Genomic DNA, 27,132 nt, shown 5'->3' with positions numbered 1-27,132 from the left:
CTGGTGTAATCTGATATTTGTGTGTGTATTGGAATTTTTGGTTGCATGTCCATGTTTTTGCTTCTGTTATCACTTAATAATTCCATTAAGAATATTACAGTATGGCATCACATTAAAAGATGCACACGAGTCAGCCAGACAATTGTGTACATTTATATTATAAATTTCAAATGTTAACAAAATTGATGGGGTGTGAGTTAGATTTTTCCCCAATCAATGTTGCATTTATACGTGATTTATTTTGTTGTGAAGAAATTTGGGTTGATTTTACTTCATCCTTTTCTCCAACAGTTGAAGTATCATTTTCTAAATTTTTACTTCCAAGTGGTTTAGTAATTTATTCTTTTGTTCAGTTAATTTAGATAACTCATACAACACAATATTTGCCCTAGTTTTCTTTAAGTCCTCTACCAAAGCATACTCTTTCTTATTAGAAACTATAGTAGATTTACCTACATTTGAATTTGATTTAGTACTTGAAGAGGTTTTCCTCATGGGGTAAGCTGTAGGAGATCCTAAATTGGATGGAGGATCTTTGCTTTTGGTTTGAACAATGCAAATCTCCTTAGTGTTTTCCCCGTCTTCATCAATCACCCCTTTGGTAATATCCCATATTACATTGATTTATGGTAAGGGCCTCTCCTCCTCTTGTTGCTTGATATTTACTTGATTTACTTTTGCCTTCTCAATCTCAATAAAAAGTTTACACATGTTTACAAAGGTTGGGCATGTTCTTTCTGAATGAGAAGCGCGATGAGCTGTACAAAAATTCTCTTGTGCAAACTCTTCAAGATGAATTTTATTAGCAGAGGGGCTTTGATTAAGTGGAGGTGGATTATTTTTCCTAGGAAAAGGTCTCCATGGTCTTCTATACAAAGTGCCTTCTCTTGAACTTTTGTTTAAGTCAATTATATTATTCTAAAGTTTTTTAATGATCCTCTGTAAATCTTCTATATAAAAAAGAATCTTTATCTTTTTTTTTTTTATCATCAACTTCTTTGGTTGTTATGGTGGTCTTTTTTGCATTAGTAAAAGTTTTATTTTCTTCTACAGTTCTACCATAGACTTACTAGCAATATCAAGGATATCTTTCTGTACTGTTAGAGTTTCTTTGAAAGTATCAACGAAATTGGTTTTTCTTGCTCTTTTTACAAAGATAACAATTGATGATGGAAGAACAGTAGTATAACATTCTAATAGTGCATTGGTTGTTGGTTTTGAGTCTTCAGGTATTTTATTTAATAATGTCAAAAATCGTTGGTTGAAATATTTCATCTTTTCCTTAGGATTCATTTAAATTCTTCATATTTCTAAAAATAAAGTAGCTAGTGCTTTATCTTCACCAAACTTGTCTTCAGGTATTTTATTTAATAATGCCAAAAATCGTTGGTTGAAATATATGATCTTTTCCTTAGGATTCATTTAAATTCTGCATAATTTTAAAAATAAAGTAGCTAGTGTTTTATCTCCACCAAGCTTCTTAAGAAAAGCATTTTCAAAATCATTCCAGTTATTATTCAAAGCTTAGGGAGGTGCAAAATACCATGTATAACCTTTTCCCTCAAATGTAAGTTGGAAAAGTTTGCACACAAAATCTTTCTTTTATATACCCATAACATTAACAACTAAGATAAACTTACATGATCCTTTAGATTTTATTTAACATTTGGATCATACTTAGGTAGAAACTTATCAGGATGTTTTGGCAGATCATGCAAGGGTCCTGCTAAAGACATTGCTTTGTGAGTAAATAATGGTCTCCTTGGTTGGTTGGCCATGTTTTGTGGACTAGGTTGTGGTGAAACTATAGGAGTGTGTTGTGGACTGTCTTATGGTGATTTCCCAGGAGAACCTTTTGAAGACCTCTTTGGTAGAGAGGGTGGTTTACGTGCATTGCCAGACAATTTCAGGATTAATTCACTCAGATCAACTCTATCTTTTCAAATCTCAGATAAACACGAACCTAGCTCAGCTTCTGTAAATTCGTGAGACTCACCTGGTTTCTCTTTTCTCAGAATCTCACCTCTTTGTGGAATGGAAAGTTCAACAGGGGAGTGACCAAGCTTCTTACTCTGCGCTTAAGAATTCGTTATAGCTGTGACTCTGTGAACACAAGATTGAACAACCAAGCTTTTGAAGTTGCACTTGTATTTATAAATTCAGATTGAGATGTTGCTTTGGGATTCAAGTTCTAGTGGGTTAGATAAATATACGATGGGTTCTGATATGTCAGGTTCAGAAGGCTGTGAAAACTGTGGAAGCTCTATACATGCTTTTGTCTCTGGAATCCTTTTAGATGGTGTATGGGTTGATCTTGATGGCTTAGATAAACGTGAAGCTTTTTCTGCCATTCAAAATTAGTGGCCCTCCTCCTAGCGCCAAAATTGTTGATGGCTAGATAATTTCTACCAACAAGGGAGTATCACCTGATCAAGGCCCCAATTAGGCCTATACACATTTGGGATGGCAATATCACTGGCATGTGGGCCCAGTTGCGACCAAAAGAAAGTTTTGGGTACGATCTTATATCGATTCAAGTGATGATAAATTTAATATAAAAGTTTATTTTATACACACACACACACTATCTTAAATAGCTAGGAGCGAGTTTATATAAGGATTAGATACAAATAATATATTGATTAATGAATAATAGGAACTAACTCACAAAATTCAGTAATTGTTAAAACTTAAGTATGTATCTTAATATTTTTGAATAAATAGTTATTCAAAAAATAATATTCTTCATACCTATGTATATGATAAAATTCAATTGTAGAAATTGCTGGAGCAAAAAATAATTTCATGCATCAAAGTGAAAAACAGAATTGAACAACTTACAGAATTGCTGGAGCAAAAAATAATTTCATGCATCAAAGTGAAAGACAGAATTGAACAACTTACAGAAATGCAAGCTTGAACAGTTACAAGTTTTTCACAATGAATTTTTGCAAAATAAATGTGGCCTTCCAATTTATTATTGTCACTGATAAAAATGTACAATTTATGATACCAAGTTTTCGAACCCCTTCTTCATTGAAAGAGATGCTTTCATACTAAGTTATCACTTAGTCCTATCATTTAACTTCCTGAGAGTTTTGTTATAATTATATCCATTTTTTTGTAAAACTCTTTTTGAGAAAATCCTAAAATAATTCATTATAATCATAGAAGGCCCATCTTTTTCTATTAAAGGATCTTCTCGTTGTATAACGAATTAAACTTGTAAGTTGTTACACATGTAACTATGTCTGATTCAAGATATTGAATGTGTGTTTTTTGTATTGGTCTAGGCATGGATGCACCAATCTTCCTTTATTGTCTCTTACTGCCCATGCTCCTGGTCTTCAGGAATCAGGATTATTTCTTTGTTTATATAAATCTGCAAAACTAAATAACAAATAGTTAATATACAAATAGCTTTGGAACTGAAAATCCAAACAAAAATATTTGTAACTCTAGATAAAAATGGTTAGAGATTAAGGATTTGTCCTTGATCAATTAAACTCAATTAATTTCCTAGAAGACAGGATCTGAATGTTAATTTTCTAGCCCCACTGTACAACAAATTCTTTCCTAGTGAATTTCCTCGCAGAAAATGAAATTTAGATTTGCTCCCTGAATAAAAAGAACACACCAGTATTTTAGGTAGACATAAATAGCGGAAACAAATAAACCAATTTCACAAACACAGAGAAAATTAACGCTTCAAATATTCTCTTCATTCAAATAACTTCTGAATATACAAGGGCTCCCTTATTGGGAAATTGGCCCCAAGAGAAATTTTACAAGCTACAACAATTTCTGGGACTTTTAAAGGGCAATTGTATGGCTGGTATTACCAACAATTTTTTTCCTGAATCGGCCCCTCGAGTTGCTGTGTGCTACATACCTGTCAATTTTCTATACGATTGAGCTGAACTGATGTACTGTCTGTTGTACGGATTGCTGTACGGTTGAGCGTCTATGCTGGGAGTTGTAGAGTCTTCTCTTGTAGCGATCTGCTTTTGTATGATCCACCCTTCTTCCTTGCTGCTCAATCTGACTAGTATGACGCCTCCTCTCTTGTTGATTGGTGTGACCTCTGCTAGATCAGATTGCTGGTTGAGTCTCCTTGCTACAATCACTGCTTCTGTAATCTATTCTGAACCTCCAGAGTCCAAACACTTTGGATGAAAGTCATCGAACATCCACACTGTATTTACACTCTGTCTTTTCCCTTGGCCTAGCCCTCTTTTCATAAGTTGGAGTTTATAAGTTAGAGTTATTGGTTAAATCCACAACCCTGATCTCCAAAGTGATTGACGGTTAAGATTAGATTTCAACTTCACGTGAGATCAACAGTTGAGATTTATCTAATTCATTAATGCAAATAACTTTTCATTTCAATAAATTACCACACTTTTTCATATAAAAAGAATTTTCTTTAATAATTGAAGTAATTGCTAAGGACTAGTAGACAACTTCCACACATCTAAACACATGCCTGTTAAGAAGTAATTGTCTGAGATACAAAACATCAATACTCCCTCTTAGTGCCGAAGGTATTTTGCACCATTCCTAGCTTGTCCCTGTAAACCACAAACTTCCATTTCACCAAGGGTTTGGTGAGAATTTCTGCAAATTGCTCATCAATGGAGATATATTGAAGCTTCACTGCCCCTTTTTGGATCTTGTCTCTATTGAAGTGACACCTTACCTCAATATATTTGGAGTTGTCATGGAACACTGGGTTCTCAGAGAGTTTGATAAAACCTTGATTATCATAGTGTATCATGTTAGCCTCCAACTGTTGACCAAATAATCCTGCAAGTAACTTGCAAAGCCAAATGGCGTCACAATTCGCCTTACTCATTGCCATATACTTTGCCTCCGCTGAACCAAACAATCATTGTTGATCTAAGATTCAAGCAACACCCTGATGTGCTGTTCATATCTGCTGCACGCCTTGCGCAACCTGAGTCTGTATATTGTTGCAGCTTCTCTCCATCACCTCTAAGATATGACAAACCATACTCCATTGTACCTCGCAGGTACCTTAACACATGCTTTGTTGCTACCCAATACACTTGTCTCAACTCCACCATGAATTGGCTCAAGGTGTTCATAACAAAATAGATATTTGGCCTGGTGTTGACCAAATACATCAAGGACCCTATCAACTATCTACACAATGTGAGATCCACCAACTCTGAATCTAAAGTCAAAACCTTCTTCAGATTGGTGATCATAGGTGTAGCCATAGGTCTACCTCTATCTCGAAGGAAAAATCATTAAACAAATTAAGAAAACTTGTGAAAAGTTACAAAATAAGAACGAAAAATATGAAGAAAATTTGGAAGTGTCCCCTTTATTTAATGAAGAATTCACATCTTAATGGGGGTTTGTTATACAGGCTACAACAGTTGGAATGGGGAAAAATGTGAAATTTCAGCTATTTCATATTAATTTTTATTTATTTGGAGTATTGAAACAATTGCATTTCCACATAACAAATTCAAGTGACAAGGAGCTGATTGAGTAAATTGTATTTGACTTATTGCGAATATGAGCATGTGGCCAAACGGAAAAGTAGTTCCAATCACTGAATGGATGTTGCAAGTTCCATTCCAGCATTCTTCAAACTATTGGAGGGCAGTAGTTGTAACAAGTCTGACTAACGTAAGATTCTTGTGTCTCAACTTGTTACTCTATTCACTCACTACTTGATTTTAGGTAATATGATGATATACATGATTGGTTGTGGGGTGTCAAAATGCATATTGCAAGAAAACTATGTGCATAAAGAAAATTTTGGCTGGGGTCAATGATAGAAATTACAGCAAAATGTTTAGGCCTGGGAAAAATCTGAAATTACACCTATTTCATATTAATTTTCTTTTCATTTGGAATAACAAAACATGTGCATCATGGAACAACATAAAGTAGGTACTTTTTTCCGTTGTGCGTATCTGGTAGCAATGAACTCATTTTGTATAATAGTATTGGACTTATTGTGGAGATGAGCATGTGGTCATATGGCAAAGTGGTTTGAAATGGTGAGCAAATGTTACTTCACTGCCCGCTACTGTATTTGATGTAATCTGATGATACTATTGATCAGTAACTACACCATTGTCAGAGGAGGATTGGACTTATTCTAATTCATACTGTAACTTTGCAGTCAGTACAAATAGATTTCTAGAATCGTGAAGTTATATTGTAACATTGAACTTAACTATTTTTAATTTTATATCATCAAGTGTCTATAATTTTTAAGTGTGTATTTTGATTTTGAGTTGAAGAAAGTCATCTTTCTTACGTGTTTTTCTTGAAACAGAGATTGTACGGTTGTCGACCCTGGTCTCCAATCAGGGATTTGTTGACCATGATAGACTAGAGCATGGAAGTCCAATGACATCTGCAGGCCTTCTTTCTAATGGTGGAGCAATGATGGACTTGGGGGGTTGGTCAGGCCTTCAGACAGAGGTATGAATTGGGAATATATGCTCACATCCTGTCTTTTTGTCTTGATAGAAGTGAATTGAAGATATGAAATCTTCGAACTGATTTATGTACATATTTTCATGTTCTTGCGAGGACCGTCTCCTTGAAACTTCTTCTTTACGCATGTGTAACATAGATGGAACATTTTTTTAATATGACGAAGAGCAAATCCACTTTTGTCATCAACATAGAAGGGTTACAAGTACAATGCCCAAGCTATTTCTGTTGGGCAAATTAGTCCTACAACAAGACAGAACAAAGTGGAACCTTAGCATGCCTTGCCTGATCTCAATTCTTTTGAGTTCCCAAAATTGCCTGACTGCTAAGAATGATCCTTCTGGGCTTTGTTCATTGGTTTCATTTTCGATGGTGGGGTTGTTACAAATCCCTTCATTTCTAAAGGAAACCTTTAATCCCAATCGAGTTTATCTACCACAACTGAAGTGGCTCTTGCTTCAGCAGCATCCATAAGAATGATGCCCATATTTTCCCTTATTTTATTAGCTTCTGTCCATTCTCCATGCTGTTCCCTTGTAGGCAGGACATGGGCAGATCACTATGCTCCCCAGGAAAACCTATCAAAAGAAGCAAGATTTTTCATTGATTTCCTTTTAGTCAGGGATCTTTCGTCGACAACCCTGGAGGCAGAACTGCCTCAACTTGTGCAGGGTTTTTCTCATATGGGATGGGGAGCATCCTGTGTTATATCACTCTTATTATTAGATTCCCTCTGACCAACAGCATGGTGTTGCAACTCTGCACGTTTCCACCAGGAGGTCTCGAGATTCTTCTTAACCTTTCTGATTGATGCATTTGTATGGGAAATCTCAGAAGCTTGCTTAGGACAAGTGATGGTCAGGTGGCTAGTCTCGAAATATGATCTGCATATGATGTTGTCTTGTTCGTAATGTAGTTTCTACTTTCAAATGACACCTTGATTTTCCTCTATAAGGCCTGGCCCAAGATCCATCTCAGTGCAGATTCTTGCAAAGGTGGAAGTATGGCTGGAAATGGACTTTGTAGGGGTTGAAATGTCCTCTCCCAATTGATTGGCTAAGGGAGGAAAAAATAGCCTATCAAATCAAGGAGGCTATAGTCTTGATAATGGGGTAAGACCCAATTTTTCCAATGTCGGGACAAGATTGTGTAAAAGTTGGGTCCGCTAGGGCAAAAAGACCCAAAATTAGGGGTTGCATTCACAACCCTCACATTTGGGATCCCATGAAGGAATCTATAAATAGAGTAGAGTTGGAATCAAATTAGCATCATTGAATTGGATCAAATACATCTGTTTTCGTGAGCTGTAGCTTTGAGGGTTTTAAGCAGTGTTGCAAACATCGCGATGTTTTCAAAAATCGCCCGATTTTTATGGTGTTTTTTTTTGATATTTATTTCGAAAATCTTGAAAAAATTAAGATTCGACAAGAAAAAATTGTGCGACTCCCGGACAACGCGTTTTAAAACCAAATTCATGGTTTTTATTTGTCATTTTTAGCAGACATCGGACTTGTTTGAGAGCTGAGGAGGAGAGGAAGGGGAATAGTAGGGCAAAGGAGGAGAAAAACGGAAGATTTTAGCATCCCAAGCAAGAGAAATTCGTGTTTGGACCAAATTTCTTCGGCAAACCGTGATGTCTAGGTATTGGCACCAAATTTGACCTTTTTTTTTGGTTTTTTTTTCTTGTTTTTGCTTGGGTTTTTATAACCCATTGATTATGAATGATTTTTGAGTGGATTTGATTGTGTTTTTTTTTTTCATTTTTGTTGCATGGAGTGGAGAGGGTTCATTTTGGTCAAAAATGCAAAAACCTGATTGTTAGATTTATTAGTTTAATTTTTTCTTGTGCTCTATTTTTTTGCATCATTTTTGATTGGGTTTGAATGTGCATTTTTTCTATTATTGTTGGATTGAGTTGAGGTTTTTTTTGTTATTGTCAAAAATTCAATGTGTTGTCATGTGTGTATTTTTTTTCTAATTTTTTTAACTTGCAATTCTTCTTCTGTCATAGGTTCAAGTTTCAAGTTTCAACTTCAAACTTCATCTTACATTGAAACTCAAGAGTTCAACCAAGTTGGAAACATGCCAAGGAATTTGGACCCTTTGTGGGAATTTGGTGTACCTGATGGAGGGTTTGATAGATCAAACTTGTCTTGCAAGTTGTGTGGGCATCATATGACGGGGGTTTTATAGATTGAAGTATCACCTTGCAAAAATCCCTAGACATGAGGTAGGGCCTTGCACTAATACAAATCCGGAAATCATCCGAAGAGCCCTCAGATCATTGGAAGAATTAGAGCAAGCCAAACTGCCCAAGTCAGATTTGAGGAAACAACTAGCAGAGAGAGTGTTAGGAGGTGAATATGAAAGTGGCACTGGTTCTATTTCAGCATCAATATCTACAACCAACCCTGTAGCTACTTCATCATATTTTGTTCTTAGAACCACGACTGGTTCACAATCATCTATCTTTTCAATGCTTTAAAAAAGGAGAAAGAAGAAGCTGACAAGTTGTTGGGCAAGTTTCTCCTTTGGAGTGATATTCCTTTCAGCGTTGCAAGGAATAATCCATTTTTTCAGCCTGCTATTGATGCTATTGCAATTGTTGGCCTAGGGTACAAAATCCCTTACTATGATGACTTTAGAGGCCGCATTCTTCAAGATGAAAAGGTTGACTGCACCAAAAGATTGGAGGAGTTTAGGGCATCATGGGCACAAATAGGATGCACTGTGATGTCAGATGGTTGGACCGACCAAAAGGGGAGAAGCCTTATAAACTTCTTGGTTAATTGTCCCAAGGGGACAATGTTTATGAAATCTGTTGATGCATCTGCACATATCAAAGATGCAAAATTATTATGTGATTTGCTGGATGTGTTTATTTTGGAGGTGGGTGCAGAACATGTTGTCCAAGTCATAACAGACAATGCTGCAAATTATGTTGCTGTTGGCAAGATGCTTATGGAGAGGCATCCTACTTTATTTTGGACATCTTGTGGTGCACATTGTATTGATTTGATGTTGGAGTATATGGGAAAAATTTCCTTTGTCAAAGATATTGTTGACTCATCAAAAAGCATTACAAAATTTATATATAATCATGCATCTGTGCTTCATTTGATGAGAAAATTCACCAAAAACAAGGAGTTGGTGCGCCCCGCCATTACACGGCTTGCCACCAGTTTCATATCTCTTCAATCCCTCTTGAATTCCATGTGTGATGTGAAGAGAATGTTTTTTTCAAATGAGTGGCGTGCTTTGACGTTTAGCCGCAAACCAGAGGGAGAGGCCATATGTAGATTAGTTTCATACTAGAAAAACTTCTGGGTGGGAGTGCGGGAGTTGTGCAACATTATTGAACCTTTGTTAAAGGTTCTTCGATTAGTTGATGGTGACAAGCCCGCAATGGGCTACTTGTATGAGGCCATGGACAAGACCAGAGAATCCATTCAGGCCTACTATGATGATAAGGGAGATGAGGGGTTTCAGAAACAACTCGTCCTATGGGAAGTGATTGATGAACGATGGAACAACACACTCCATTGTCCCATTCATGCTGTAGGGATCTACCTGAACCCCGCATTTTCTTATCCCTGTGGATTCTTATTTGATGCTGAGATCATGGATGGATTTTTCACCTGTGTTCAGAGGATTGTGCCATCTCCAACCGAACGTGCAGAAATCTCCAAAGAAATGGAGATATACAGGATGGCAGGTGGCACATTTAGCTTTGAGATGGCTTTGGTTGATAGGAAGACTAAAATGCCAGGTATTTTGTAGTTTGTTTCAAATTTTATTGTCTCTTCAAGTTCATAACTTCATACTTTGCTTCAACTTTCAAATTTCATTTTTTTCTTATGTTTATCTTATTTTTAATTTTGTTGTAGATGCATGGTGGAGAAGCAATGGTGCCAGAATACCCCATCTGCGAAAGCTTGCCATTCGAATCCTCAGCCAAACATGTAGCTTCTCAGGATGCGAGCGCAACTGGAGTGTATTTGAAAAAATACACAACAAGAAGCGCAACAGGTTAAACTCAAGACTTAAAATATTCCAAATTTCCAATTAATTTTTTGAATTCATTAAATAATAATTTTTTTATAATTTTTTTTTATAATCTTTGTATAGGTTGGAGTCCCAGTGACTTAATGACATGGTCTACGTATATTACAATCTTCGATTGCGGGTGAGGCAACTTGAGAGGACACTTGATATGGAGGCCATCTCATTGGATGGGATTGACACCACTGTTGCATGGAGGGTTGAGGCCAAGAGGCCTTTCATGGAGTCTGTTGATGATTGGTTAGAGCAGGAGGTAGTGGAAGGCGTAAAGGGGGCGACGGAGGAGGAGGAGGAGGAGGAGCAAGAAGAGGAGGAGGAGGAGCAAGAAGAGGAGGAGGTGACACACATACCCAGGCTACCCATGCCACCAGTAGAGGACATGGTCTACCTCCTGTAGCTCCTAGTTCTTCAGCTTCTAGAGCACAACAAAGTCCACTGCCAACTCTACCGGCATCTACATCTAGAGGGAAAGAGAAAGCTATTGCATTTTCTCGCAAGAGGGGCAGAGGAAATCAATAGTATTAGTTATTTGGTTCATTTCATTGTATATGACATTATGACTCATGATATGAGATACAATATTATATTTTTGTTGATATTTTGAGGCTGAGTTGGGACTCAGGAGTCAGGACTTACTATTGAGGACATGATTCACTGTTATGTGTGTGATGTAGCACTAGAAATGATATTACACATCTTATATATTAGTTCTTTTATCATATTTATGTGTCAATGTATTTATTTTATGTTGTAGATGCTTTAGATATTAAAAAAATTGAAAAAAAATGAATATTTTTGTATTTTCCGATTTTTCCCTATTTTTACAGATTTTTTTCCCCTTTTTTTGTTTTGTTTTGTGTAGTTTGTGTTTATTAATTTGTTTTGATTTTCCCCTTGCCGATTTAATCCCAATTGCGATTTTCGCAACATTGGTTTTAAGACCCTTTTTCCTCTACTAATTTCATTGGTGAAAGATTCCACCTTAGTTAGTCATTTTCTCTTTTATCTCTGTTATTTTGCTTGCAAAATCGTGGGATTTGGCTACTCTCCGATATTTCATGGTTGGTATTTCCAATTGAAGTTGACGCGGATTGTGGAACGAATTGAAGTTTAGTACAACTAAAGCATAGTTGGGAATGTTGAATTTTTGTAGCATAGTCAGTCTTCATAATTTGTTTTATCCCTCCAAATAAAAGAAAATGATAAATATGGAAGTGGCTCTCAAGTCGGCTTCAAGAGAGGGAAAATGAATTTTGAAATTCAAATTATTCTTGCCTCCAAAATCAAGTTGACTAAGCCCAAATGTTTAAGTCGGCTTGACCCTTTTGTTGGACATTGGGTTCAATGCTCTCCGTGTGTTTCGCCACAGGGACTAATCGCCTCTCCAGGATCCTTACTTTGGTGATTGTAGCAAAGACTAAAGCTTGTAGGTTTTGGTCTAACGACAATCGTGATTCCAACAAGTGGTATCAAAGCAACAAGTCTTGAATTCCAAATTCATCCAGCTCGCGCTGGGGGGAGATTGTTGGACATTAGGTTCAACGCCCCTCGTGTGTTTCGCGACATGGAATAACAACCTCTCGTTGATCCTAACTCTGGCGATTGTAGCAGAGACTAAACCCTCCGGGTTTTGGCCTAACAACAATCATGACTCCAACACCTTTCACACACCTATTCAGGCTCATCGATTTATCATATAAAGGGACTCGATTTCCTCCTCAAAGGACACAGTTCAAATGACCATCTCCTATTATTTTTGTTCACACATCTGAGAACTTGAAGGACGAATTTGAAGCAGATGAAATTTCTGAAGAATGTGTAGGACACTAAAATTTCAGCAGGCTGAATTTGTCTTTGGTTGACCAGGTCTAACCTGTGTATTTTTTTGTTCAGTTTGACTCTCTTTTTGACTGGAAAGTTCAAATTGTATCTCTTGTTGAATTGGACTATTTCTCTAGGTAAAGCTTGCTAGGTTTTTCCATAGTTAGGGTTTTCCTAGGATAAATTGCGTCTCTTGTTTGGCTATCTCTTCATGATTCTACTGTCACTATGGTCCTTACTGTTGAAGATTTTCTATGTATAATTGCTTAATGGTGAAGTGACACAAGTTAAATAATGAAGAAACCATTTAGTAATTATTAGTCTAGGAAATCCTGAAAATTCAATAGGGAACTCACACTATATCAGGAGTAGGAGATTGAGGCTCTAACCCCCTTTTAAGGATTACAAATCACTAGGAAAACACCTATCTTGAAGTAGCGAAGGTTGAGTAAACACTATAGGATCGAACTGTGCAAGGATGAGTTGGTATTTAGGCACTCTGAGGCAACAATTACAAGAGTGGACTGACCTAAGGTAAGCTAGTAATTACTGTTATGGTATTTCGACTTCCCCTTAGGGCTTCAGACCCTCATAGAAAGACAACTGAGTTTGTAACATAGATATATAACTTGCTGTGCAGTCCTACTATGAAGAGCGAGTTGAGTATGAGGGCAACACACCTACTATAATCATCTTCTTAGATTCACAAATTTATAGACAGTCCAGGTTTGGTGTAGTTGAGTAGTAAAGACTAGGTGAAATAGAACTCAGTTAGACTTATTTAATAATAAATCTGGTTATGTTAAAATTGGCAAATGGGGCCAAACTCCACATGGGTCATCTTATTTACGACAACTGATATTTTTATTAGATTCCTCTCTCCGAGAGGTGTAGGATTGATCTAAAGATCATCCCATTTTGACATGTAAAAATGAAATTATGAATTTATTTTGATTATGGACAAATTGTCAAGGTCGGCCAACAAACTTAGTAGGCTCAGAAGCCCAATAGTCACGTCTATTCATCCTCAACGTTTGCTTATAAATTCATGATGCCTCCTCATTTGGACACACTTCACTGACTCATATTCTCTCCATTGATTGGATATGAAAATTAGAAGCTGCTCTCCACACGTGCGAAGGGAAGGGTGGGTTTTTCTGTTTCAGCGTTGACCAGATTTGACCAAAAATTTCAGAGGTTGTTTTGATTGCATTGACCAAACGTTGACCTGTTTTTGGTGTGATTTTGGGTGGAGGAATTCTGTCCTAGCAAGCCACAAATCTGGTCACAAGAATCTAGGCAATTTGACCTCCTGTTTGACCAACGTTGATTGTCTTAGGGTTGGTCGCAGGGTTGACTTTTGTTGACTAGTTTTGACTGGACTTTTTGATGACTGTTTTGAGCTGATTAGACTTGTTGTTGGAGGCCGAAGTTGATTGGGTTTGACCAAGCTGAATTGAGGAAGAAATCTGCCCTGTTGACCAGCGTTGACTTTTCTAGTTAGGGCTCTTTTGCTGTTGTTATAAATTATCAGAATTTGTAAATTGTACTATCTCTCTCTGTTGAACTATTGTAGACTAAAATAAGATTTGGTCAAGGGTTTCCCCACATTGGGGTTTGTCCCTGGCTGGTGCCACATCTTGTGTCCTCTTGTCTTGGCTTGTCTTCTACTGTTTATGCTTATGTTCTATCAACATTTTACTTACATGTTTATGTGATTGCTAAACTGAAATTGATATTGGGCTCATAAAGAAATTGAAGTAAAATTGCTCTAAAGCATAGAACATACCATTGTTACCTAAAATTAACATGTTATTTATATTTTGTTGAAATTCAGAAGTTCTCTATTGTAACAATTACTTGATCCAATAACTTCTTTAATTTGCAATATTAGTTAATCAATTGTAGATAGAACATAAACCATATACACAATAGAAGACAACCATCAATTCAATAAAACACAGTGAGTTTAGGTCCAATGACTAGGGAAAAAACTCATAAGGGAAAACCTAACCAGATTCTTCTTCTATTAGAAATCATATGTCTAGTAGAGTTACAAAATACAATGAGAGAAAGAAGAAGTTCACCCAAATTTGCAGAGACCTCTGATTGTAGTAGCTGATGCAAACACTGAATTACTTTGGCTCACCAAGTTTTGCTCCTACTCTTCAAGATTCTTTCTCTCTCAATCTTCTCTAGTCTCTCTAATTCTCTCTTTCTCAAGTTCGTACTCTCCTTTCACAATGCACAAGTGAGTAGTAGAGAAGATGAGAGACACAAATATATAGGGAGAGTAAGGAGGTTGAATTCATGGAGGAGTAACTCCCATGCTTTCAGGAGAAGTTACATATGCCAAAATAGGAGAGTAATTTATGCCATAAAGGAGGTACGCTTGCCTTAGTAACTCATCCCATCAAGAGGGAGTACGCATGCCTTAGTGACTTGTACCATAAAGAAGGAGAACACATACCTTAGTAATTTGAGTCATTAAGGAGAAGTGTAACATATGCATTAAAGAGTTAAAGAGGTGTAAGAGGAATCTTTTAAACAATTTAGATTGATTAAGGATAAGTTAAGTGATTTTCCATCATCTATACATGATTACCAATTGAAGAAAGGTGACTTGCTAATTTTGGAAAGTCATGTTTGCAATGATAAACATGACTTTCTATATTTAGAAAGTCACTCTAGAATAGTCAAAAATGATATTTTATTCAATGAAATTCATCCCTTAGCTGCGAATTTTCAACATTCCCTCTTAGCTAGTGATCTGTAAACTGCCGTGGATATTCCACTGGAAAGTTCGTAACAACAGATCTGATAGTATTATATTAAAACTCTGAAAATTCTATACTATTATAGTTTATTAAACTTTAAGATCTATGGATTTAACTGTAATAAGGGCATGCATGCTAATGGAAATTATGCAAAAAAGTAAAGAACGACGAAATATGCACACACACATACAAGGCACAAGATATGCTCTCTGGGAAACCCTTTCGGGAGAAAACCCAACTGGAAGGTGAGGTTGCTTCGCTCTCTTTCTCTGTCTCGAAATATGGTTGCAGGTACAAAGAAGTAATGCCTGTGGCCTATGGGTTGCTACAGTGGACAGATCCTCTCTGTGTGCTCTACCTCCAATCTCTCCTGGCTATCTTCAACTATGGAACGAAATGCTCTCGAAAGATGGAATTCCTTTGCCCACTAGTGGCCCGGTTATAACACAACCTGATAGCCTACTAGTGGTTAATTTTGACTACATCAACTGTTAATTAGAGTTGCAATATAGACTCTTCTAGAGTCTTTTACATCACAAACACGTGGCTAGCCCCTTTTCCATAAATAATGGGGGCTGACGCGACATCCTCTCGAACTATAGATGTGATAACAAGAAGGTCAACTTCTGAGTGGCATAACTTTTGCATACAGGCTTTGATTGACGCGCTTCTTGCGCCGTTGGAAAGATCTCTATGTAGAATAACATGAAAAGGTGTCGCACCAAAGCGCTGAAGTTTAACCCCAAAAAACGTTGTTTGATGCCTTAAAACGCTCCCGAAAGGTTTCATATCCCATTTCACCAAACTTGGTCCCGCCAGTAAAAATGGTCCAATGAGTTGATTCCTCCACTTTTTCCACTCCAACGCATCGAGATGGATGAAAAACAATATAGTGATCTAATTCAGATCACACCTCCCCATTTTGGAAGGCTTTTGGTCCCCAAAATCTTTTACTGAATGAGGTGAGGAAATTTTTCCTCCACCTTGTCTCTGGTGTACCATTTAGCTTTGCCTGGAAGTTGTCCCTTCAACCCAATCTGGCAAAGGTAATGCTGCCCCTGTCTTGTGGTTCTGGACCTCTTCTGCAAAACTATATCTTTTGTTAACTCTGTCTGAGCGTCTGGTGCCAAATCCTCCACAGAAGGTAGGACCTGTTCCTCTTCCTCATCTAGCATGGAAGGCTCATAGCATTCACAATTGAGTAAATGCGCATATATGGTGGTCAACTGAGTCGATAGGCATTATCACCCATATTTTCCAGTATCCCAAAGGAACCATACCTTAGAGCCTTGATTTTCTTACCAAGCCCTTGCAACCTCTCTTTGTTCAACCTTAGCCATACTCTGTCTCCCACCTTGAATGATTTCTCTGTTTTGTGCCGATCATGCCTGGTCTTATACTTCTCTTGCGACTTCTGCAGTTTCTTGTACCTATAGATGGATCTGCCTGATCTTTTCTATAAATTTTTCAGTGCTCAAAGCATCTCTTGTAAGATCTTCCCTCACTCCTCCTCGCTGCCCATATGCAATATCCAAAGGTGAAGGTGGTAAATATCCAAAACAAGTCTCAAATGGGGAATTTCCTGTAGAAGTGTGGACTGCTTTATTATAAGAATGTTGTATATATACCAGATTTTCATCCTAGGCCTTTGGATGCTTCTGGTTGTATCCCCTCAAAAGCTGCACGAAAGTCCTGTTGACTTTTTATCTCTGCCCATCTATTTGTGGGTGGAATGCTGTAGATCTCTTCAATTCTGTGTCCATCTTCTCCCACAATGTAGTCTAGAATGCATTGAAAAATCTTGTGCCCCTATTTGAAATGATGCTCCTTGGTATCCCAAAGTGCACCTAGACTTGTCCAAAGAACAAGTTTGCTGCTTCTTGTCTGCTAATGGTCTTTTTATAGGGCATCAGAACACACATCTTGCTGAACCTGTCAACTACCACGAACATGCAGTCATGTCCCTTCCTAGTTTTCAGCAAACCTCCCACAAAGTGGAAATGATTTCCCAAGGACGAGTAGGTACAAGTAAGGGATGATATAAACCCTATTTCCGGCTGCTAGGCTTGCTGGTACAACAAAGCATGCATCTTCTTATGAACCTAGCTACTTGCTCTTGCATCTTGGGCCAATGCACATACCTCTGCAAGTTAGCCATGGTCTTCCCTACACCAAAGTGCCTTGCAACCTTGGAGGTGTGAACCTCTCTGATTTGCTGCAAACGCTCACCTTTAGGAACACATAACTTGTCCAGCCTGTAGAGTAACCCAACTTGGAGATGGTAGCCAACGGTGTTGTCGCCATTGTGCACATGACTTTGACTCTGCTATTGCTGATACACCCCCTTGAAGTCCTCATCTTCTGAATTTCTCTCTCTGTATGCATCATGGGTAAGTGGCTCCATGTGCATAAGAGTCCCCAAAGCTGTAATCTTTGATGTGGGTGGCCTTCAAAGCATATCGACCAACTTGTTTGTGCTGCCCTTCTTTATAATTGATCACCAAATGAAACTGCTTTAAAAACCCCATCCACTTGTAATGCCTGGTCTGCTGTAGCTTACTATGGGCTTGCAAGTATTGTAACGACCGGTGATTTGTGTGGATTACTGTATCCTTTCCCATTAGATAATGCTTCCACTTCTTCACAGCTTGCACCATGGCATAAAGCTCCTTATTGTAGGTAGGGTAGTTAAGAACTGCCCCATGAAATACTTCATAATGGTAACGAACGGGCCTTCATCCTTGCATCAAGACAACTCCTATAACATACCCACTCACATCTGTTTCCACTTCAAAGGGCCGCTGCAAGTTTGGTAATGCCAGAACTGGTAGCTTGATTGATCTTCCTTTTAGCTCCTCGAAAGCCTTTTGCTGACCTTTTCCACACTGGAAACTCTTGCCACTAGCTGTTATGGCGTGGAGCGGTGCAGCTACCGCTGAAATTGAGGCTATGAATTTCCTCAAGTACTGTGCTTCCCGAATGAAACTCCTGACCTCATAAACATTAGTAGGCACTAGCCATTTTATGATGACCTCCATCTTGGAAGGATCTATATTCAACTCTCCTCCACCGATCACATACCCCAGATACACCAAAGATCGCTGCGCAAACTCACACTTCTTGAGATTTTCTAGCAGCTGGTGCTTATTCAATGTTTCCGACACCTCCGTCAAATTTGAAAGATGCTCCTCCTAGGTAGCACTATATACTAGTATATCATCAAAATAGACAATAACAAATGAGTCTATAAAAGGGCGCAATATATCATTCATTAACCTCTTAAACGTAGCTGGTGCATTACATAGGCCAAATGGCATAACTAACCACTGATACAATCCTTGCCTGGTTTTGAAGGCGATTTTCCATGTATCTTCTTCTTTGACTCAAACCTGGTGATATCCAGACTTGAAGTATAGCTTGGTGAAATACTTTGCTTGCTGCAACTGATCTAGTAGATCATCTATCCTAGGCAGGGGGTATCTGTTCTTGAGCGTGATTTTATTCAATGCCCTGTAATTTATGTACATCCACCAAGTCCCATCCTTTTTTGGCACAATGATGATGGGTGACCCACATGGTGATGTACTCGGTCGAATGACACCCTATTCCAGCTACTGCGACAACTGTTTCTTCACCTCACTTGCTTCTATAACAAACTGCCTGTACAACTCAATATTTGGCAATGGGGAGTTTGGTAATAGTTGAATCTCGTGCCCCACTTCTCTCTTAGGTGGTAACCCTTTAAGTTCGTGGAACACATCCTTGTATGCCTGTAACAAATCCTCCAATTGTTGTTTTTGTTTCTTAGTACACCCCTCCAGGGATGCCTTGCCTCTTATTGACTCCTCTTCAGACTGGCTTTCTCTTAAAAACAATAAAACATACTTCTTGCTGGAACTGATCAGTTTTTTGGCTTGGTTGGCACTTACCAGTGAAATTTTTTACTTTCCTTTGTGCGCGTTGATGATGAATGATTTTCCATCCTTGATGAGCTGGTACTGGTTAGCTCTCCTCATGAATATTGCATCAGACATGTACATGTATGGACTCCCAAACATGACTCCACATACATCAAGGGGAACCGCATCCAGAACTACTTCATCAATAAAATCAACACTGATATCAAGTCTAATTTTGCACTGTTTTGTTACCTTAAGCTCTGCATCCTTATTTACCCATCCCAATGGATATGGGTTTGGATGATCACAAACTTCCAGCCTAAACTCCTTGACTAGCTCTGCTGCAATGAGATTGGCCTGTGATCCTGAGTCAAACAGAGCATCATCTTTGTCTTCTTGACTTGTATCTTTATATGGAAGAGTTTGGTCATTTCTTTCTTCTTATTATCTTTCTTCTTGTTCTTCGGGTTTACCTTTGGATGCAACTTCCAACACTTCTCCTTTGTATGGCCATCAATGTTGCAGTGGTTGCTAGGATCTTTGCACTGGTGTGTTGTGGCTGTAGTCTTTTTACCTTTCCCCCTTTTTGCTTCTTCTCCCCCTCCTTAGAAGCTTCTTATTGCTCCTTTTGCTTTGATCCATTTGATTGCGCTCTTTTCATGCTTATGTTCTCCAGATACTATGCCTGTACACAAGCCTCGTCCACTGATTTGGGCTTGAATAGCATCACTTGCTCACGCAGATGGCGGTGCAGACCTCCCAAATACTTGACGAGTACATCTGGGTTCTTTGGAGAGATACCCAACATTATAACTATCTTTCTAAATTCTGTGGTGTACTTCTGCACGCTTTGGCCTGACTTTTGCAAGTAATGCCACTGGATCCACCGGTCCTCCACGGACCCAATGGGATAAAACTGTGACTTAATGAGGGTTTTGAAATCCTCCCACTTAGTCACTGGAGGTTCTCCCTCCAACTCAGGGTTTCGGTGTGGCTCTCCCACCAAGTCAGTGCATGGCCCTCTAATTTCATCAGTGCGAATGAGATTGTTTGCCCTTCCTCGATCTGATGGACGCTGAAATAAACTTCCAGTTGTTGCAACCAATGGTTCATCTTCAAAGTGTCGATCTCACTATGGTATGACTTGATATCGAATTTTGCTTTGATTTTGACGAGGGATTGATTCACGACACTCGAACTGGGTTGATATTTTCCAGGTTCTTTCTTTGGCTGGTTCTCCGTGTCTTCTCGATCTCCTGATCCCCCTTCTGATTTGTCCTCTGCATTCAAACCCCCATATTGCCCAAATATCCCCAACTTATTACTTAGGGCATGAGGAGGTTTACATTGCGGTTTATATCCGCAACTTCTTGTTCGAACCGCGAAAACCTCACCTCTGTAGGATCACAAGGTTTGTTTACAGATTCGTCAGCCATGATTAGGGTTTTACGATTTTCGACCCTGCCGACTTAGATCCCCTGCAAATATCACAAATACCCAAAGAAACTTGCTCTGATACCAAATGATCTGTAAACTGCGACGGATATTCCACTAGACAGTTCGTCACAACAATTCTAATAATATTATATTAAAACTCGAAAAATTCTACACTATTACAGTTTATTAAACTTTAAGATCTGTGCATTTAACCGTAATTAGTGCATGCGTGCAAATGGAAATTGTGTAGAAAAGTTGAGAACGACAAAATAAACACACACACACACAAGACACAAGATATACTCTTTGGGAAACCCTTTCGGGAGAAAACCTAGCTGGAAGGTGAGGCCGCTTTGCTCTCTTTCTCTGTCTGAAAACATGGCTGCAGGTACAAAGAAGTAATGTTAGTGGCCCGTGGGATGTTACAGTGCACAAATCCTCTTTGTGTGCTTTACCTCCTATCTCTCCTAGCTATCTTTGCTCAACTATGGAACAAAATGCTCTCGAAGGAATGGAATGCCTCTTCCCACTAGTGCCCCGGTTATAACACAGCCTGATAGCCTACTAGTGGTTAATTTCGACTACATCAACTGTTAACTAGAGTTACAATATAGACTCTTCTAGAGTCTTTTACATCACAAACATGTGGCTAGCCCCTTTTCCATAAATGATGGGGGTTGACATGGCATCCTCCTAAACTATAGGTGTGAAAACAAGAAGGTCAACTTTTGAGTGGCATAACTTTTGCATACAGACCTCGATTGATGTGCTTCTTGCGCTGTTGGTAAGATCTTTGTGTTTAGAATAACATGAAAAGGTGTTGCACGAAAGCACCAAAGTTTTACCCCCAAAAAACGTCGTTTGATGCCTCAAAATGCTCTCGGAAGGTTTTAGACCTTGTTTTGTTTGTCAAACTGGTTCCTGGCGGTAAAAATGGTCCCGTGAGTTGATTTGCCCACCTTTTCTGCTCCAAATGCATCGAGATGGATGACAAACAATATAATGATCCAATTCAGATCAACTAGGGGGGGAATTTATTTTTGACATAAGGATCTCTGTAATCTCTACTTTGGAACAATGATGTTACAATCTAATGAAGAAGAATCATCGTAGGGGAGATTCACACATCACCCTATATTCACTTGGGGAGATTGCCACTTGGCCCACATATGACAAGTGTCTCACACAACCAAGTCTCATCTCTGCTTGGGGGGGTAACCCACTTGACAAGAATCTCACACAACCAAGTCTCATCTCTGCTTGGGGGGATAACCCACTTGTCAAGGATCTTGCACAACCAAGTCACATCTCTGCTCGAGGGGATAAGCCACTTGTCAAGGATCTCACACAACAAAGTCACATCTCTGCTTGGGATGATAACCCACTTGACAAGGATCTCGCACAACCAAGTCACATTTTTGCTTGGGGGTGTCCCGTTGTCAAAACATGACAAGGATCTCGCACAACCAAGGCTCATCATCCATGACCACCCTCTCTAGGAAGGGTCACATATGTCAATCCAAGCTGCTCTTTGAAAACCAAGAACTTCCCTTTCGACAAAGTTTTGGTAAGAATGTCGGTGTTCTGGTCATCAGTCGCTATCTAAGTTGCACGAAACGGGGAAACGCGGAAGCGAAACGAAACGGGGAAGCGAAACGAAACGCGACCTCCCCAAATTTTGGAAACGGGGAAACGCGAATATATATATATATATATATATATAAAAATATTTAAAAATTATTATTATATATATGTGCAATCATAAAGCATGAACGATACATTTACTTACATAAACATTTAAACATTAAGATTAAATTTACATCACATTTACTACCTGGAAACCCTAAAAAAAAAAAAAAAAAAAAAAAAAAAAAAAAAAAAATTAAAAAACAAGTGTTTTTTTTGGGGAAACGTGGCACGTACGGCCTGGAAACGCGTTTCCAGCCGTACGGCCAAGTTTCCGTTTCGGGAAATGTGGCCGTACGGCCGGAAACGCGTTTCCAGGCCGTACGGTACGGGGAAACGAGTTTCGTTTCGTTTCCCTGGGGAAACGGACCCCCTGCCCACGTTTCCTGCAACTTAGGTCGCTATATAATGGAGTTTTACTGCTCCTCTCTGCACCATATCTCGGATATAGTGATATTTGATCTCAATATGCTTGTACTTATCTTGGAACACGAGCTTTTTTACAAGTCGAATCCCACTCTTATTGTAATAGTTAGTTACTATTGTGTCTAGGACATGCTCAAACAACTCTCCAAAGAGCTTCCTTAGACATATTGCCTCGCAGCTGGCCATGCTAACAACAATATACTCAACTTTAGCCTTTCTGAGGGCTGCAGACTTTTTCTCCCTGCTCATCCAAGATATCGTGGCAGATCCTAAGCTGAAGCAACACCCAAATGTGATTTTTTCTATCAGTAGAGTTACCAACCTAATCAACATTAGAGTACCGAAGTAGTCTTACATCTTCAACAGTATATTTCAATCCAGGATTGATGGTCTCATGTAGGTATGTCAGCACATGCTTTGCATCAACCCACTGTGCATGAGATGGTTTAATCATTTATTGGCTCAGAGTATTGACCACAAAACATATGTCTGGTCTAGTGTTCACTAAGAACATCAATGTCCCAATCAATTACAGATACTCAGAAGGATTTTCCAAATCAGGACTTGCAGCTTGACCACACAACTTCTTGAAGTTCATCTCCATTGGAGTATTCATGGATTTACATTCTGTCATACCAAATATTTCTAACAACTTGACAACATATTTTCCTTGAGAAAGGAAAATCTCACCAGGTTTTTGCCATACTTCAAGACCTAGAAAGTCGTGCATCAAATGAAGATCTTTCATTTCAAATTCAAAAGCTAACTCCCTCTTACATTGGAGGATAAGAGGTTCACCATCGGTTAGAAATAAATCTTCAACATATAATACCAAAATCAAAGGCATACCTTGGACAATCTTGAAGTAAAGATTTGGATCAACATTAGTTCTAGTAAAACCAAGCTTCATCAAGAAGCTATCAATGCGGGCATACCAAGCTCTTGGAGCTTGCTTCAAATCACAGAGGGCTTTCTTCAATCTACACACGAGTTTTCTGGCCATATACAAAGCCTTATGGTTGTTGCACAAATACTTCTTCCTTGAGGAAGCCGTGCAAAAAAGTTGATCCAAGATTTTTTTGCTATGGATGCGTTATTAAATTACATATAATAGAGCACTTAAAAACCATTAAACATAAGCATATCAAACGAAGATAAAAAATACATAATCACACATGAGATCAAGACAGAGAGATTTGATTATGGAGTTCATCCAATTTGGACTACATCTCCGGGCCCTGCTTAATAGTGGGGAGTTCTTCATTCCTTAAATGGCATGAAAAGAGAAGAAGTACAAGCATATTTTACTTAAACACCCTTATACCTCCAATCTGGAAGATAAATGACAAATGGAGAGCCCAACTCTAGAAACATACAACACCATTGATCTCCTGGTGAAAAATCGTGCAAAATCGCCTATCCAAACACCCAATTCTGATAAAATGGCTTTCTGCACCTTCTCGGAACCATCTGATTTCTAAGGTAAGGTTCCTGCTTATTGCCAGGTGTAGGTGCCGCTGTTCTGCTCTGTAAATCTACATTGCTCTCTGTTGCTCTCCTCTCTCGCTGTGCGGATAGCCCACTTTATATTCTGGTGGGCAAATTCCTTCATAAACCGGGCAATTTCAACAAATGACAAGTTTAGTAGGAGGGTTTGTTTCAAACATAAATTCTCAGATCTGGAATAACAACTTGTTAAACATGGAAAAAACCTCCATTGACAATAGTGCACAAACCGTTTCGCATTAACCTCAAACTGGCAGATGAATCACCGCATACTCCTGAACCCGATGGATAACACAGAGAATTGGCCCTTTAAATCGATGAACAGACCTGAATCCTTGGCAATAAGCGTTCTGTGATAAAGGCAGACTCGACGGGCCATCAACTGCAACACATAAATCTATCGGATTCGATAGAATATTGCAAATCGCGATCGGTCGAAGCAAGGGTGATTCTCCATAACGGGCCACTGTGCGATATGCGATGTGCGAACTGGCGGAGCTGATGGGTTTTACAAACCACACCCTATACTGTATCGCATTCGGGAGTATCGACGAATCGCAATCAGTGGAACCAGAGGGTGGTACTGTTATCGAGACGCTGCGCTGTGCAATGTGCGATATCGCAATTGCAACCTGACTTTGTTGGGGCCGATTCCTTAACTGCTTCCCTTTGCGATGTGCGATATCGCAATCGCAATCACAATCGGACTCTGTCGGGGCCGATTCCTTAACCGCTTCCCTTAACGGGTTTTACCAACCACACCCTATATTGTATTGCATCCGGGAGTATCGACGAATCGCAATCGCTGGAACCAGAGGGTGGTATTGTTATCGAAACGCTGCACTGTGCGATGTGCGATATCGCAATTGCAACCTGACTTTGTCGGGGCTGATTCCTTAACTGCTTCCCTTTGCGATGTGCGATATCACAATCGCAACCGGACTCTGTTGGGGCCGATTCCTTAACAGCTTCCCTTTACGATGTGCGATGTGCGATATCGCAATCGCAACCTGATTCTGCTGGGGCCGATTCCTCAACCGCTATCCCTTTGCTGCTTGCGATGTTCGATATGTGATTATGGCATCGCAACTCGGGGACTGCTGGGGCCGATTCTTTAGCTGCGGACCTCTGACTTCTGTGATCAGCGAACTGCGGGGCCAATGGAAGCTTGCCACTTGGCGCTTCCCCATTTGCTGAAGATTCTGTCACGTCATTTTCTCTTGCCGCCTGTCCAAGTCAAAGTTGAACTTTGACTTGCTCTAACTTATTCATATGAGCTTAGATTCGAGTGCCGTTCACATCGTTGGAATCAAGATGACGAGCACTTCGATCTGCTGCTAAGTTTATCGAGATTCTGCCACTTTGAGTTTTGAGTCTCTTTACCATGCCATTGGTACTTTAGAGATCCACCTGGGTCCTTCTGGATCAAAAGTAGTCTTAACATCCATTTGGTAAAGGGACCATCCTTGGCTAGCAGCTAGAACCACAATAGATCAGATGGTTGTATAATGGGCAACAAGTGCAAATATTTCATCATAGTCTATTCCCTCATTTTGAGAGAACCGTTTGGCCACAAATCTAGCTTTATATTTTTCAATTCTGCCATCAACACCATGTTTAATTTTATACAACCATTTAGAAGACACAACATATTTACCTTGGGGTCTTGGAACCACTTCCCATACATCATTATGAATGATGGACCCATATTCTTCAGCCATTGCATCTTTCCACACTTGAGCCTTCACAGCGTCTTCAAAAGTGCATGGTAATGTTGCTCATGGCTACAATATATCCTTGGAACTGACATGGTTTATTGCTTTCTCTGAAGGTTCCTATGGGAGTAGAATGTTTATCAACATCTTGAAGGGTGTCACGAAGCCATAAAAGTCTCCTTTTAGTAAGAGGATCACATGGAGGAGGATCCATAGGCTCTATGGGTTCATCAACAAGATCAATTTCAGGCTTGAGATTTTCTTGTATCTCAAATGCATCATCTTGATTATCAACATTAGCATGAGGAAGAGTAGTGTCTCTTTCCTTTCCAAGAGCTGCATCTTCATCAAATGTAACACCCCTGCTAAACTCTATGTTTCTTTGTCCAGGTACATAAATTCTGTAAGCTTTAGAATTTTCACAATAACCAACAAATGTGCCTTTCTTACCTGAAGCTTCCAACTTGTTCCTATTTTGTTTTGGAACTTGGAAGTAGACAGGGCAGCCAAAGATCCTCAAGTGCCCAACCTCGGGTTTTTCACTAGAGAAGACTTCTTCCGGAGTCTTGTTGTTTAGGGCACGGTGAGGAGATCTATTTTGAACATAGACAACTATGTTAGTAGCTTCTCCCCATAGAAACTTTGTTAGTTTTTGATCATGCAACATAGCTTTGACTGCTTCCATGATAGTTCTATTCTTTCTCTCAGCCACACCATTTTGTTCTGGGTTATACGGTACTGTGGTCTCTTTCTTGATTCCAACTTCTTTGGAAAAGTAAATGAAATCATTTGAAGTGAACTCTCCTACATTGTCAGATCTGAAGATTTTGATTTGTTTTCTAGTTTGTTTTTCTACCAAAGCTTGGTAATCTTTAAAAATGTTAAATGCTTGAATTTTACTTTTCAAAAAATAGATCCATGTCTTTCTTATCAAGAGAAGTTTATAGGCCTTGGTCCACATAAATTAGAATGTACAATATGAAGTACCTTACTGGTTCTACTTTTGCTCGAAGGGAATGGTCCCTTTACTTGCTTCCCACTAGTGTACCCTTGGCAAACTCCATCATGATCAACTCTAATCTCTGACATTCTAGAAACCATCTTTGTCACGAGGTAATGCTTTATAGTGCAAATGAGCGAACCTTTGGTGCCAAAGTTCACTTTGATGATTGTTGTCATGGATCAATGTATGAATAGGTCTTCCATTAACTTTATATAGACCTTCACATCTTGATCCTAGAGTGAAGGCATCTCTCACGCTGGATTTCATCGGCCAAGAGAAAAATTTACCATTTATGAAAGCAACTTTGATTCCTTTAT

The 27,132-nt window shown here is 39.0% G+C and overlaps 1 protein-coding gene across 2 annotated transcripts in view; it reads left to right on the top strand.

The window, feature by feature from the left end:
- The window catches only part of LOC149180768 (KH domain-containing protein At3g08620-like), a 187,279-nt gene that overhangs the window by 38,903 nt on the left and 121,244 nt on the right, over nucleotides 1-27,132 (top strand). For both annotated transcript variants that reach the window (XM_089416288.1, XM_089416287.1), the window contains exon 3: nucleotides 6,320-6,468. In XM_089416288.1, coding sequence (XP_089272414.1) covers nucleotides 6,320-6,468 — 149 coding nt within the window. The remainder of the gene's footprint in view (nucleotides 1-6,319; nucleotides 6,469-27,132) is intronic.

The sequence above is a fragment of the Pinus tabuliformis genome, chromosome 3_2 (assembly GCF_031772625.1).
Source record: "Pinus tabuliformis cultivar Carrire ecotype Pingquan chromosome 3_2, CPIR1, whole genome shotgun sequence".
Taxonomy (NCBI): Eukaryota; Viridiplantae; Streptophyta; class Pinopsida; order Pinales; family Pinaceae; genus Pinus; species Pinus tabuliformis.
The sequence above is the reverse complement of the archived record's forward strand: the minus strand, read 5'-3'. Positions and strand labels throughout refer to the sequence as shown.